This window comes from Microcaecilia unicolor, chromosome 8, assembly GCF_901765095.1.
Source record: "Microcaecilia unicolor chromosome 8, aMicUni1.1, whole genome shotgun sequence".
Lineage (NCBI taxonomy): Eukaryota > Metazoa > Chordata > Amphibia > Gymnophiona > Siphonopidae > Microcaecilia > Microcaecilia unicolor.
Genome location: NC_044038.1, coordinates 21,093,529 through 21,109,245, shown reverse-complemented (window position 1 = coordinate 21,109,245; position 15,717 = coordinate 21,093,529). Strand labels below are relative to the sequence as shown.

The 15,717-nt window shown below is 44.9% G+C and overlaps 1 protein-coding gene across 2 annotated transcripts in view; it reads right to left on the bottom strand.

Moving 5' to 3' along the window:
- KCTD5 (potassium channel tetramerization domain containing 5) overlaps positions 1 to 15,306 on the bottom strand; it is a 96,104-nt gene extending 80,798 nt beyond the window's left edge. The window contains exon 1 of one of the 2 annotated variants that reach the window (XM_030211874.1): positions 14,960 to 15,306. In XM_030211874.1, coding sequence (XP_030067734.1) covers positions 14,960 to 15,175 — 216 coding nt within the window. In that variant the 5' untranslated portion in view covers positions 15,176 to 15,306. The remainder of the gene's footprint in view (positions 1 to 14,959) is intronic. The other variant, XM_030211875.1, reaches the window with a different exon arrangement.
- Positions 15,307 to 15,717: the final 411 nt, after the last annotated feature.

The window sequence follows — 15,717 nt, the reverse complement described above, 5'->3', positions numbered from 1 at the left end:
CTCCAAGCTGATAGCTCTTGCAGGTTTAGGAGTGGCACCGCCGACACGAGTTCAGCTGTAAACGACTTCCGTTTCAGCATACACTCCTAACTCACTCCTCCACTCCTTTGGACACGGTGGGTAAATGATTCGGGAGCAATGAAGTTGTTTCCAGGTCCAAGAGCAGACGCTCCTTCGCCGGTGCTGATCAAAGGACTCACCAACCCAGTCATCTGTGGGCACAGGGGACAAAACGCTGGCCATCGGCGGTTGACCCCCCCATTTTCCCATTCCTCTCAGTTAAGGTAACTGCAAATGCAGAGAGGAAATTTCATGTAAACAAAGACAGAACTTCAGAGGACAGCTGGGCCGTTGAGCATACGAGCTTCAGGTCGTCATCTTTCCAGTCTCCCTAGTTTGGGACATTCTGTCTGGTTTCTCCTCAGAGGCCTGTCTGATATGGGTAACCCTTCAGCATAGCCCTCTTGAGTCATTGAAACACAGAAACCCCTCCACCACTACAAGGTGGTGTCCCTTCGGAGGGGCTGCCAGGTACTTGCGACCTGGATGGACCACTGTTGGAAGCAGGATACTGGGTTAGATGGACCACTGGTCTGACCCAGTATGGCTAGTATGTTCTTAGTCTCTACCCTTTGTCCTTTCCTCTATTGCCATAACTAATTCCTCTGACCTGCTTGGCCCAATTCTACATAAGCACCAAACAAAAATCCAGTCTAGCCTATGTTTTTGCACAAGTGGTTTTAGTCTCCTTACGCACAAGCTAAAGGCTAGAACTTTCCAGAAGCAAAACTTGGCATAGCTACGAGATTTAATTGTAACTTTTTGCTAGAAAAATATTTTTAAATTATGAGCCTCAACTCTATATGGATACCTACCAATAAAAACAGAACAAGCCCTCACCCTAGAGTCTACATACATTGAAGTGGTTCAACAGTAAAAGCTAAGTTAAGACCAACATAAGCTAAGCAGCCTGGTGATTAATAAAGCTTTACTGCTAGAACAAGGTTCTCTGGGCTTTTTGTTCTGTGCACCCGATTACATGGCTATATGTGGAAAGACCACAAAAGACAACGTTTGTTTAAAACGGCAATGCAATTTTACACTGAAGTCACAATGGCATTTAATGAAATTTGCTACACATTGTCTTATCTATTTTCTTTACCATCTGTACGTAACTTTACAATCAGGCTCATTACCAAAGAAAAACAGCGATGTGTGTGCAGTTTTATTTTCCCTGTTCCAACTATAAACACAGCTGACACACACTCATGGCAGAGTGCCACAACTGGCATTACACGAAGAAAAAAAAAGAAAAGAAAACGAAACCCTTAAAATGAGCATTAAGAGGCCTCACAATTTATCTTCAAAGGACTATCTCTTGCTGAAGATTTTTTTTTTTTTTTTCAGTTCTCCCTCCTCATGTTTATAAGGAGAATTCTTCTGGGCCAGGCCCCTGATAGCACTGTGTGCTGTTCTGGTGGAATCTGAACTTCATTCTCCTAACACATCTTGTGTCCCGGACTGGCTGAGGACGCCACCAGAGCCAGCCATGAATAAGACTCCTGGCCAGGGGCGTATCTGCGTGGGGCCACAGGGGCCTTTTCGCCCTGGACCTCCTACCGCCGTTAACCCTCCCCCACCTACAGCCAACCCTCTCCCCGCCTACCGCCATCACCTACCCCCGAGGTCCGCTCCTGCCGGTTTTTTAAAATATTACTTCAGCTGGCGGGGGACCCCAACCCCCGCCAGCCCAGCCGAGGTCTTCTTTAACTTCTTCATCCTCGTGCTGTTAAAGCTGCATGATGCATCCTTCCAGTTGGAGTTTGACGTTGCAGCACGTTGTACGTGCAGGACATCAACGTGCTGCGACGTCAAACTCTGTCCAACTGGAAGGATGCATCATGCAGCTTTAACAGCACGAGGATGAAGAAGTTAAAGAAGACCTCGGCTGGGCTGGTGGGGGTTGGGGTCCCCTGCCAGCTGAAGTAATATTTTAAAAAACCGGCAGGAGTAGACCTCGGGAGTAGGTGACGGCGGTAGGCGGGGGAGGGTTAATGGCGGTAGGGGAGGAGGGTTGATGGGGGGGGCGGTGGCCGGGGGTTGTAATGTGCCCCCTCACTCTAGCCCCTGCCCCCCCTACCGCCGAACCTCAGATACGCCCCTGCTCCTGGCAACTTCATTTTTTTGTGCAGCATAGTCAATGATCTAGACCAACTGTCCTCAACCCAGTCCTCAGGGTACAAACCCAACCAGTCAGGTTTTCAGGTTATACACAATGAATCTCTCTCTCTTGCATATTCATTGTGGACACCCTGAATGCCTCACTGGCTGACGTGCCTTGAGAACTGGCCAGAGAAGCACTGATCTAAATGGCCATCTCTCTGCAAGGCACAATGATACAATAGTCACTGATACTGGTCAAAACCTCAGGGTTTTTTTTTTTTTTTGAGGTGTCAGTGACAGGTCTTTTCTACCACTTTTATTAGTGTTCTCTTATGCTTTGCTGCAAGCAAGACCCTTTGTATTTGGGTGCTTTCAATACACATCATTACCTCTCGTCTTGACTACTGCAACTTACTCCTCACCGGCCTCCCACTCAGCCATCTATCCCCCCTTCAATCCGTTCAGAACGCTGCCGCATGTCTTATATTCCGCCAGAACCAATATACTCATATCACCCCTCTCCTCAAGTCACTTCACTGGCTTCCGATCAGATACCGCATACAATTCAAGCTTCTGCTCCTTACCTACAAATGCACCCGGTCTGCGGCTCCTCCCTACCTCTCTACCTTCATCTCCCCCTATGTTCCCGCCCGTAACCTCCGCTCACAGGACAAATCCTTCCTTTCAGTACCCTTCTCCACCACTGCCAACTCCAGGCTCCGCTCATTCTGCCTTGCCTCACCCTATGCCTGGAACAATCTTCCTCAACCCCTACGCCAAGCCCCCTCCCTACCCATCTTCAAATCTCTGCTTAAAACTCACCTCTTCAATGCTGCCTTCGGCACCTAACCTTTCGGTAAATATAGTATGCCCTATCAGATTGACTCTACACCTGTCTTTTAGATTGTAAGCTCCTTGAGCAGGGACTGTCCTTCCATGTTAAATTGTACAGCGCATGCGTAACCCTAGTAGCGCTTTAGAAATGTTAAATAGTAGTAGTATAAGTTAACAACAAAAAAAAAAAGCTAATTGATAGGAGCCAGGGAAAGGATGTATGCCTATAGCCATTGCTCTCATACATAAAATATAGATTTTAATTTGATGGGTAACTACTGAGAATTTTTGGAGTTTTTAAATATTTTATGTATTTAAATAAATATTTTTACAGTGAGTGAATTCAATGCCACTATTTGTGGAGGCTGGAAGCACAGCAGCTATACAGACAGCCAGTGATATTCAACTGTCCTTGGTTTATAATCTGTAAACTTAGGAAGAATGCCCATGCTTCACTTCAGTACTATCCAGATACCGCCACTGAAAAAAAAGTCTTACAGATCACCCCATTACCACCCAGAAACAGATCCAGTTCAAATCTACACTATCCGGATTGTTTTGGCCTCAAATACAAATCTAAATATGCCTCCAACTTTCCTTTCTTGGGAACTCAACTGTGGAATGCTTTACCCAAATTAGTAAAATCAACTCAGAACTATTTAAAGTTTAGAAAATTATTAAAGTCCATCCTATTTAAAAAGGTTTATCTCTAGATGCTACATAATAGATCAATTTCTTTGATTTCAAAGTAGAAGAGTGTGGTAGCCGTGTTAGTCCACTCTTAAGGTTATCAATAGAAATCTAACAAAATAAAACATGGAAAAGAAAATAAGATGATACCTTTTTTATTGGACACAACTTAATACATTTCTTGATTAGCTTTCGAAAGCTAATCAAGAAATGTATTAAGTTGTGTCCAATAAAAAAGGTATCATCTTATTTTCTTTTCCATGTTTTATTTTGTTTGATTTCAAATAATTCAGAGACACTTAAACCTTATATTTTCTTTACTATACTGATGCTTATTATAATGCCAATCTTTAATATTTTACTGTTTGTACTGTTTAAATATACTATTTGTATTGTAGTCCTACTACAGAATATGTAAGCCACATTGAGCCTACAACTAGTGGGAAAATGTGGGATATAAATGCATTAAATACTTGGATAGTGCCACTAATTTGACAGAATTTATGAGGTCCTTTTATGAAGCTACGGCAAAATGTGGCCTTATGCGGGTCCCCCCCCAACAAACACACGCTAAGGCCATTTTTAGCTCAGCCATAAAAATGGCCTTTTCATTTTTCTGTATTACTGGCCATGTGCTAGACTTGAACTAATGACTTTTACTGCTACTTATTTCTATAGTGCTGTACACTAAAAATGCAAGAGACAGTCCCTGCTCAACAGAGCTTACAAACTAATCAAGACAGGCAAACAACTCAAATAAGGGATACGGGAATTACTTACACAGACATGGGTACTGAACAGGTGAATAGGACTTAAAAAAAAAAAAAAAAAGTCTAAAAAAAAATAGGCTTTCAGCCCAGATTTGAATACGACCAGAGATGGGACTTGACATACTGACACAGGAAGTCTATGCCAAGCGTATGATATAGCGAGATAAACGAACGGAGTCTCGAGTTGGCAGTGGAGCAGAAGGATACAGATGAGAGAGATTTACTACTACAAATCATTTCTATAGCGCTACCAGTCGTACGCAGTGCTTCGATTTACCTGATGAACAGAGTTTCTGGGGAGGAGTGTAGGGAGAGAGACAGAATAAATGCACTTGTAAGTCAATAAGAGAACTTTGCACCATGGGGCCCTGTTATTATAGGGTTGCCGTGTGGCAACGGGATTGCTGCCCGAAACTACCGCTGACCCAACACTGTCACCGGCGGTAGTTCCGCCATGAGAACACGCCATTTCCGGCGCGACAAAAAATAATTTCATAATTTCTAGTGTGGTGCTAAACCGCCAGAGCCCTTACCACCACTTCAATACGGCGGCAAGAGGTCCCCCCCACACACGCATGACCACACGGTAATAATAATCTTATCACATGCTCAAGTCTTTTTGCTCTTTACCCGCAGTGCTAAAAGGGCCTGGCATGCAGCAAAAACAGCCACAGGGCTCTTTTTAATGCAGCTTGGTAAAAGGACCCCTATATGCAGTGGATAGGAAGCCAATGAAGTGACACGAGGAAAGGGCTAGTATGAGCGAAGTGACACTGGTGGAATATAAGTCATGCAGCAGAATTTTGAAGGGGGGAGAGAAATGGCTTAGTGGGAGACCTGTGAGAAGCAAGTTGCAGTAGTCTAAGCGAGAGGTGATGAGAATGTGGATAAGGGTTTTGGTCGTGTGCTCAGAAAGGAAGAGATGAATTTTCGAGATAGCGTGTGCACTTACCATCACACATTTTCTAGGCATTAAGGGCTCAGACTATTCCTATGCTAATCAATTAACACAGCTACGTTACTGAATTTATTTATTTATAACATTTGTATCCCACATTTTCCCACATCTTAGCAGGCTCAATGTGGCTTACAAAATACCGTCATGGTGGATGTCAAGTACGGCAGGTATTAAACAAACACAAAAATTAAAAGGGTCAGGTAGATAGAGGTAAATGGATACAACAAGGATGTGGAGTTTAAATTCCAAAATTCATTACAATGTAAAGGGTTGAGGTAATTAGTTGGAATCAAGAAGGTAGGTCTTGCGGAACAGGTAAGTCTTTAAAGTTCGTTTAAAGTCTTGATGGGTGGGCATTATTTTAACGCTCTTTGGTAATGCATTCCACATTTGCGTACTTAAGTATGAAAAACGATGCGTAGGTTGACGAGTCCAACGCAGCTTGGATAATGAAGGTTCAGATAGGTACGTGAGGAACTGATGTGGTTTCTTGCAGGAAGATCTATTAAATCAATCATATATCCTGGGGCCTCACCGTAGCGCAAGAACGCCCACTCTCTGCCCCAATTAAAATATTTTTTAGTGTGCAGTTAGCACACATTTGGCATTTATTGCAGGATACCTGAATGCGTCCTGGTGGTGCACCATTTTAAGCTGCATTAAACGTGCGTTACACCTAACGCAGCTTCGTAAAAGGGTCCCTATATGTGTAGCAGCTGCCATTAAACCCTTTTGCATATTAGGCTATTTGTTTTTCTGACTTTTGTTGCCAATTCCCTTGCCAGTAAGAAAAAGGTGGTGATGCCCCTGTATAAGACTCTGGCAAGACCCCATTCAGAATTACTGCGTACAATTGGAGACCTCACCTTCAAAAATATATGAACAGGATGGAGTCAGTCCATAGGACGGTTACTCAAATGGTCAGTGGTCTTCGTCGAAGTGTATGAGGACAAACAAAGATCTCAATATGTATTCTTTGGAAGAAAGACGGGAGAGGAGAGATATGATAGAAACATTTAAATACCTATGCGGCATAAATGCACAGGAAGAGTCTCTTTCAATTGAAAAGAAGCTCTGGATGAAGGTGAAAAGGAGAGACCCAAGGGTGGTAAATTCATGGAACAGCCTCCTGGTGAAAGTGGTGGAGACAAAAACAGTATCTGAATTCAAGAGAGCTTGGGACAAGTATACAGGATCTCTAAGGGAGTGATAGGGAGAGTAGATGGCATGGATGGGCAGACTGATTTGGCCATGTTTCTAAGGGGCAGATGCACTAAAGCTAAATGAGCCTTTAATGACTCTCCAACGAGGAAAATTTGATCCGTTGCATGCATCAAAGGGCTTTTACCGAGGAAGCCAGCAGCTAACGAAAACGGAATGGAGATGAGCAATTAGTGTAAAAACCCCATTGAAACGACATGCACTAACCTTTTCCGATTGCCTTTACGCAGGAAAAAGGCAGGAAATCTAACGAGAGGTCTGGACCACTCGTTAGGTCAGCTCTGTGCCAGGAAAAATCATTAAGTGAAAAAATAAACAAACTTTGAGCCAATCCCAGCGCATTAGCAGAGCTAAAAGCGCTGTGATTGGTCCAAAGGACGTCAGAAAAACAAAAATAAATAAAAAAAGGATCGGGAGGGGGCAAGGGCGCTCATCAGGAGCGTCCTGTACGGACGGCCTTGCCCCCCCCCCCCCCCGCTGCTCGCCACTTTCCGCCGCTCCCCCCACCCCGAAAAAGCAAAATTCGAGCAGCCCCTGCCCCCCTCCCTTCCTCACTACTCTCTCACCTCAGCTCCGCCTCCCGACATCCTCCGTCCTGTGCCACGCCCCCTTTTGGGGTCGTCGCCGCCATTCCCCTCCTACGTAGGTAACCGACGTCAGACAGGGGCGGGCCCAGCAGGAGAAAGACGCACCATCGAAGCTGGGCGAAGGCAGGCATCAGGCTTTCTTCTTGCCCGTGCAGCGCCTTCGGACAGAGGAGAGAGGCGCTGCACGGGCCCGGTAAGAGGGAGGGGGCCCGATGGAGGAGGGGAATGGCGGCGACGACCCCAAAAGGGGGCGGGGCACAGGACGGAGGATGTCGGGAGGCGGAGCTGAGGTGAGAGAGTAGTGAGGAAGGGAGGGGGGCAGGGGCTGCTCGAATTTTGCTTTTTCAGGGTGGGGGGAGTGGCGGAAACTGGGGAGCAGGGCTGCTTGAATTTTGCTTTTTCGGGGTGGGGGGAGCGGCGGGGGGGGGGGGGGGGGGCAAGGCCGTCCATACAGGACGCTCCTGATGAGCGCCCTTGCCCCCTCCCGACCCTTTTTTTTTCTTTTTGTTTTGATTTGGGAGCCATGTGCTTGTGATTTGACTGTGTTTTGACTGTTTGTGGCATGCGCAGAGCAGCTAACATAACGCTTGGCTGCTCTGCGCATGATTTGGGGGCCGATTAACAATGTGTATTGTGATTCTTTGATACATTGTACGTTTCTATACCGATCTGAGCATGTGTGACTTTTTTTTTTGGTGCATTCTTCGTTTTTAAAAAATCGTTAGGGCCTTTAACAATTTTGATTTTTTTACGTTTGCTTGATGCATCTACCCCTAAGTGAGGCACTGGAGCTGGGAATTGTCAATGCTGCCTTTTCAATGGGCAGCAGCTGGATTCAGAGGCAAAGATACAGAAGGACGTCTACTATGTGGATCCCAGCACCAGGATTACACTGACCGTGCTGGAAATAACTGGGAGGGGGTCTATAACAACAGAAATATCCTTAGATGGCTGCAAACAGTGGCCCTTTGTTACAGAACAGGAGTGGCTCGTTCTAAACAAGGTGTAAGGAGAAGAACTACAAGGCCACCCCCCCCCCCCCCCCCCCCCCCCCCCCCCCCCCCCCCCCCCCCCCCCCCCCCATTCCCAATAAAACAGCCTCTGGCATTCTACAAGGCTTTATTTCTTTAATATCTATTCAGATAAAACCTGTCACACTAAAATGCGAGTAGGATTACTCGGACCTTTTTTCTTTAGCTGGCTGTTACCATAAAAGACTAGGTAATGCAGGCAATGCTGAGCCCATCCTGCTCTGTCCACAGTTTTGCTTTGTACTGGAAAAGCAGAATGAAGTGTCCATTACGTGCAATGAAATAAGCTGGGCTCACTGTTCCTTGCTAATACCAGCTCTCTCACTAGGACAAAGTATATCTTGATTTCAGGGTGTGGACCTCAGACTGATTCTTTGTTAAGAAGCACAGATAAGTGGGCCTGGTTACAGCAACGGGTTCAAAACACTTCTTAATAGGTCTGAAGGTCAAAGATTTTTTTGGTCCCGATTCCCTGATGCAATGATGTTACTGTGAAATGCTGGCCACTGTCAGGGATGGACTTTTAGCTGTACACAAGCTAAGTGCTTTATTATAGAGGACAGGTTTACATTTATATATTTATAAAATTATATTTTTTTTTTCATTGATTTTGAAAAGCTGAAGGAAGGAAGGGGTTTTTTTTTTGTCGGCGATTACAAAACTGAGTAAATGACAAGCATTTAGGTGTAAGTTTTGTTTAGCTCTATGAGGCTTTTTCCTTCCTGTGTTAAAGTTATCGTTGCATTTGTTTTGTGGACCATTTAAAATAGGTGACAAACTTTATAACGAAGAATATATTTTTTGTGTTAGTGTTTAGTTGTACAATTAGTAAAAAGGGGTTCTAAATCCAATCCAAAAAAATAAAATAACTGCAATCAGTAACTATGACAGGAAATACAGATGAACAGTGTAGTAGTATAACCTGCCACTACTATTCTATTCAGAATGTGATACAGTCTATACTTTTCTTTCAAATTGTCTTCTGCCATGACTCAGAACACAAAATTGCCAACAAAGCTCTTGAACTACTTTTACTACAGAAATAGATTTCTCAGGACAACAGTGAGAAGGACTTTGCTATAAGTACATAAGTACATAAGTAGTGCCATACTGGGAAAGACCAAAGGTCCATCTAGCCCAGCATCCTGTCACCGACAGTGGCCAATCCAGGTCAAGGGCACCTGGCAGCTTCCCAAACGTACAAACATTCTATACAATCAAGCCATTGTGACATCACTAATGAGGTTGGCTCTTATTGGTGGAATGAGCCACTATGACATCACAATAGGTTAAATCACTGCTCTATGTAATAAAAGTGAGCCAAGTAGAGGACATAAGTACAGAAGTAGTGCCATACTGGGAAGGACCAAAGGTCCATCTAGCCCAGCATCCTGTCACCGACAGTGGCCAATCCAGGTCAAGGGCACCTGGCACGCTCCCCCAACGTAAAAACATTCCAGACAAGTTATACCTAAAAATGCGGAATTTTTCCAAGTCCATTTAATAGCGGTCTATGGACTTGTCCTTTAGGAATCTATCTAACCCCTTTTTAAACTCCGTCAAGCTAACCGCCCGTACCACGTTCTCCGGCAACGAATTCCAGAGTCTAATTACACGTTGGGTGAAGAAAAATTTTCTCCGATTCGTTTTAAATTTACCACACTGTAGCTTCAACTCATGCCCTCTAGTCCTAGTATTTTTGGATAGCGTGAACAGTCGCTTCACATCCACCCGATCCATTCCACTCATTATTTTATACACTTCTATCATATCTCCCCTCAGCCGTCTCTTCTCCAAGCTAAAAAGCCCTAGCCTTCTCAGCCTCTCTTCATAGGAAAGTCGTCCCATCCCCACTATCATTTTCGTCGCCCTTCGCTGTACCTTTTCCAATTCTACTATATCTTTTTTGAGATACGGAGACCAGTACTGAACACAATACTCCAGGTGCGGTCGCACCATGGAGCGATACAACGGCATTATAACATCCGCACACCTGGACTCCATACCCTTCCTAATAACACCCAACATAATTAAACCATGAAAATTGGTATATGATGTTACCATCAGTACGGATATCTCCAAACCCGGGTATAGAAGACCTTTCAGGTGGCAGCAAACAACCCTGCCGCCAAGTCACAAGGCTAGCCCCCCTCCCCCCCCCTCCACGTTATGTTTTACTTCATCTGTACAAAGCATAGCCTATGATCGATGCTTTATGTTGTCTTAAATATCAACAGGTGGCATTTGCCTTTTCCCTTTATACTTCCTAAACAAATGTTCTTAGCTCTTAATTTACATTACAACCTGCACCTACATTTGCATCTTCAAGTGAAATCCAGCTCATATACCAATCCCTAACAGAAGAAGCCAGTTTACTGGTACCCTGTAACAGATGACAAAAAACCCATTAGCCTAATATTTCATACTAGTAAAAAAGGCCCGTTTCTCAAAGAAATGAAACAGGTTTTCATGGGAGTGTGATGTTTGAGAGTGTGTGTGAGAGTGAGAGAGAGAGTGAATGTGCGAGTGTGTGTGTGAGACAGAGAGAGTGAGACTGGGTGCGAGTGTGTCTGTGAGAGTGTGTGTGTGTGAGATTGAGTATGTGTTCCAGGGTCCCCCCTCGGTCCGAGTTCCAGGGTCCTCCTCCCTCCCTCCCAGTTCCAGGGCCCCTCCCTACGAATTTTAAAAGTCATCTTGACTTACCTCGTTGGGGTTACGGTGGCCGCCAGCAGTGGTAAAAGGCATGCAGGCTTGGCCCCTCTCTCACTCTCAGCTGTGGTCCTGCCCTCATTTCCTGTTTCCGCAAGGGCGGGACCACAGCTGAGAGTGAGAGAAGGGCCGAGCCTGCACGCCTTTTACCACTGCTGCCGGCCGCCGTAACAGGGAGGGAGGAAGGGAGGGACGACGACACCCTCAGCAATGTGACATCACGTTCCTTTGCCTGGCAACTCTGCAGCGTGCCCTTCCCTCTCACTGTTACGCTCTTAACGTCATCACGTTTTTGACGCGAGGGCAGGACAGAGAGAGATGGTGACAGACTTATGAACCCTTCACTGAAGTCTGCCACGGAGTCAGCTTCAGAACGTTGGAGGTGCAAATTATTATAATAGATTATTGCTCACTACCATTAGGGTTATCTTGTACTCTGAAGACCAAGAGAGTCCTATTAGAAACTTTGCTGTACACATCAACACCAAGTACTGTATTTTTAATTCTTGCAATACTGCCTATAGAGAGGATGAACAGGAAGAAATTAAAATAAAAAAAATTAGCACCACGGAGCTTATCCTACATTTATGAGTTAGCGGTGCCTGCAAAGCTCTTAAAACAGAGGAAATTTCAAATTGCCTGATGTGGATCGGAATGTCCTGTCGGCCTATGAAAGTGACTTGCTCAGACAAATGGTAATGGAACCCTCAAGGTAAGGGGTGATTCTGGATCTGGTGCTCACAAACGAAGGAAGTGTTTCCAATGTCTAGGTGGGTGCCCACATAGCCAACGATTATCACACGATATGGTTTGAAATAAGAGCAAAAGCGGAGTGCAGATGCCCAAAACTCAAAAGTACTGGATTTCAGATGTACTGATTTTGGTAAAATGGGGGGGGGGGGGGGGGGGGGGGGAGGAAGAATCAGTGGCGTAGCTAGGTGGGGTGCCATGGGAGTGGCCGCTCCCCCAAACGGAGTTCTGCCGGCACCTAATTTTTTTTTTTCATCCTGTTGCAGTGAAAATGTGCGCTGGCGCAAGTCTGCTCTCGCTCCCCCCGCGCCGTCAACTTGCCTCATCCTGGCTCCGCTTCTGGGAAGAATACCCGAAGGAGCTGATGGCATGGGCAGGTATAGAAGTGGAAGCTGAAAAGCTGCTATAAATATGGCAACTGATCTCTATACAAGGAAAGTAGACAAAAAAACAAGAGAAACAGGAAGCCTATATGGATCTCCAAAAAAATGGCTGAAAAAAATAAGGGCAAAACAGGCTTCGTTCAAGAAATACAGAAGAACGCAACAAGAGATTACCGGATTAAACTCAAAGAAATATGGCTAGCGAAAGCACAGGCAGAAGAAAAAAATGGCTAAAGATGTAAAGAAAGGTGACAAGACCTTTTTCACATATATTGGGGAAAGGAAAAGAGATAGGAATGGAATTGTAAGACTGAAATACGCTGGGAATAGCTATGTGGAAACTGATAAAGATAAAACATGCTAAACATATACTTCTGTGTTCACAAAAAAAAAAGGGCCGCGGTCGTCTGTCGAGGGTATATTTGGGAATAGAGTGGATATTGCGCCCTTCACAGAAGAAAGTGTTTATAAACAGCTTGAAAATCTGAAAGTGCAAAAAGCTATGGGGCCAGATGGGATACATCCCAGAGCTCAGGGAAGTCCTGGCAGGACCGCTTAAGGATTTAATAGATCTTTAGAGACTGGAGAGGTTCCGTGAGATTGGAGATGAGCTTATGTGGTCTCCCTTCACAAAAGTGGAGGCAGGAAAGAGTTGGGAAACTACAAGCTGGTAAACCTCACATCTGTGGTAGGAATGGACTCGCTGCTAAAGGAAAAGATAACTTTCTAGAAGCCAATGGGTTACAGAATCCGAGCCAATATGGCTTTACCGAAGACCATGCGCTAGATCAGTGGTTCCCAAACCTGGTCCTGGATGCACCCCAGCCAGTTAGGTTTTTAGGATATCCACAATGAACATTCATGAAAGAGAGAGTTGCATGCAGTGGATGCAAATCTCTCTCATGAATATTCCTTGTGGATATCCTGAAAATCTGACTGGCTGGGGTGCCTCCATTACCAGGTTTGGAAATCACTGTGCTAGATGTAATCTACTTGGATTTCAGCAAAGCCTTTGATACAGTCCCTCACAGAGACCCATGAATAAACTGAAAGGGTTGAACTTAGGATCCAAAGTAGTGAACTGGATTGGAAACTGGAGAATGGTGGTAAATGGAATCCGCTCACAGGAAAGGAAGGTGAGTAGCGGAGTGCCTTCAAGGATCAATGCTGGGGCCAATTCAGTTTAATATATTTGTGAGACACTGCTCAAGGGTTAAAAGGAAACGTCTGCCCTTTTAAGAATGACATGAAGATAGTAAATACAGCGGATATCCCGGAGAGATAATGTCAGGAAGTACCTTTTCACTGAGAGGGTGGAAGATACTTGGAATGCCCTCCCGTGGTAGGTGGCGGAGATGAAAATGGCAACGGAATTCAAAAGTATGGGATGAACACAAAGGTTAACAGTGATTAGGTGGCAACATCAATAACTGGGAAGCAAAGCCAGTGCTGACTTCTACAGTATGTGCTCTGATGGTGGCTGATTTGGATGGGCCAGAGTGGGGCTTTTTGGGGGCTTCAATAACAACTTCAGAAGTTTTAGAACAAGGACAGTGTCGGCCAGACTTCTACGGTCTATGCCCTGAAAATGGCAAGGCCAAATCAAGATCAAATATACATATGACGTATCTCATCATGTTATGAGGTTTATCTTGTTGAGCAGATTGGATGAACCATACAGGTTTTTAACCTGCCATCATCTACTATGTTACTTTAAATCCTCCTCTCCTATGCTTGAAGTAAGACAGTTCACTCTTTCACAAAGCACCTAATGCAACGCACACCATATCCAATCAGTACACAGATTGCACCAATGAAACTGTATGTTTCTTATAAAATGATATCTCCAAATTTTGTATACACCAAGCACGAATGTCACGTAAAAGTCAAGTTATATTGGAAGCCATTCTATTTCTCTAGTGCAGTCTAAATGATCATACACCCCTCTTTGGTTGATAGTGTAAAAAGATACACTAATTCATTCCCAGTTACCTATAGAATTGCTTTGAGTTCTATCCCAATGTTTCATTTGTTTTCTTTGTTATCTCCACAGCTTACGTGTATCTTATTTTTATTGTGGGGTGTTATGTGCATGTGAATTTTACATTTTTCTCCGATTACAGTCATTTCTTATTAGGGGCATACTACCATATAATCTAACAAACAAATGCTACATTATAATATAATGGATGGAACAGTTAACCATACAAACTATGAACACAATTGGCTTGCCATATCATTGGATATAATTACTATCCATTTGTAAATAAGGTTTACCTTACCTAGCAAGACAACCCATAAACATTTTAGTTGATTACAGTTTAAGTTTTAATTACCTTATACCAATATAAGGTAGCTGAAATAAAAATAACATTCAATAAGCTCAAGCCAGACATTATTTTATGATTGCCAAAAACAAGATGATGTCAGTATACTGATAAGGTCTGAATCAAATGACCCACACCAACCTGAAATTACCATGCGAGAAATAGAGATTTAAAACTGTATTATATTTTTTGTCATTATTCTATGATACAGTCCGTACATTTTTCTTCAAGTCGTTCTCTGCTGTGACTCAGAATACAAAATTGTCAACAGAGCTGTTGAACCACTTACAGTACGGAAATAGATTTCTCAGAACGAAAAGAAGCTTTAGACTGGTAGCAAATACTGCTTCTTGTCTACGTTTCCCTCTAGTTCTTTTCAAAGAAACAAGCAACGCCCTCCCCCCTCTCTCACTTTCTACGCTTACCTACAGCCCCTCCTTCCCCATACCAAATGTCCCTTCTCTTTGCTAACCCCTAAGCCCATCCTCCCCTTTCTCAATCACTACCGACCCCGGCTCCACCTTCCCCCTCCTCACCTTGTCCGAATCCAGGTCGGGATCGGCCTGACACAGTCGATACAGGAATGACTTGGGATCCCTACACAGCGTCTGCCGCGTGGTGAGAAAATAAGTGCCCCCGACGTTCAAGCGGACCCACTTGGAGAAGCTGGCTGAGTGGGCGCCCCTCTCCCCGGCACACCTACGGCAGAAAGACGCGCTGAGCCCACTTAGGTCGCAGCTCTTCTCTGCCATCGCCACCCGTGCTTCTTCTGCTCCCGGAGTCCGCCGCCGCCGCACGCACAGGAAGCGCTGCGCTGCTCGCTCGAGCTTTACAAACGTCCCCTCCTCCGAGCAGGCAGGCACGCAGCAGCGCGTTCCTTCCGCTTCCTGTCTGGACGAGGTCACGCGGCCGGCGGGGAGCCTGTCAGTGAAGCGCGAGGAGGAGGAGGCGGGGTCACATCGTTCACCAGCCACGGGGCTTGAGAAGGAGGAGGAGCCTGTGCCTAAAGGTGTGGTGGGTGGGTGGTTTTGTTAGCCGGGTGGCCGCACCTCCTCCCAAGAATAATTTATCAAGGCAAAGGAAAACAGAAGGCAAAAAGTAGAACGATTTAAGTAGCTTAATGTCTGCGCAGAGGAAAGAGGCAACACCCGAGTTGATGTTTGTGAAACGTGCAAAGGTGGTTGTGGGAACCGAAGCACTGATCTGGTTACATTGTTCTCTTGCTAACGCTTGCACTGCACACGGTGGCTAAAAGCATGGACATAGGTTTCACAGCAGACGTACCTTTACCTAA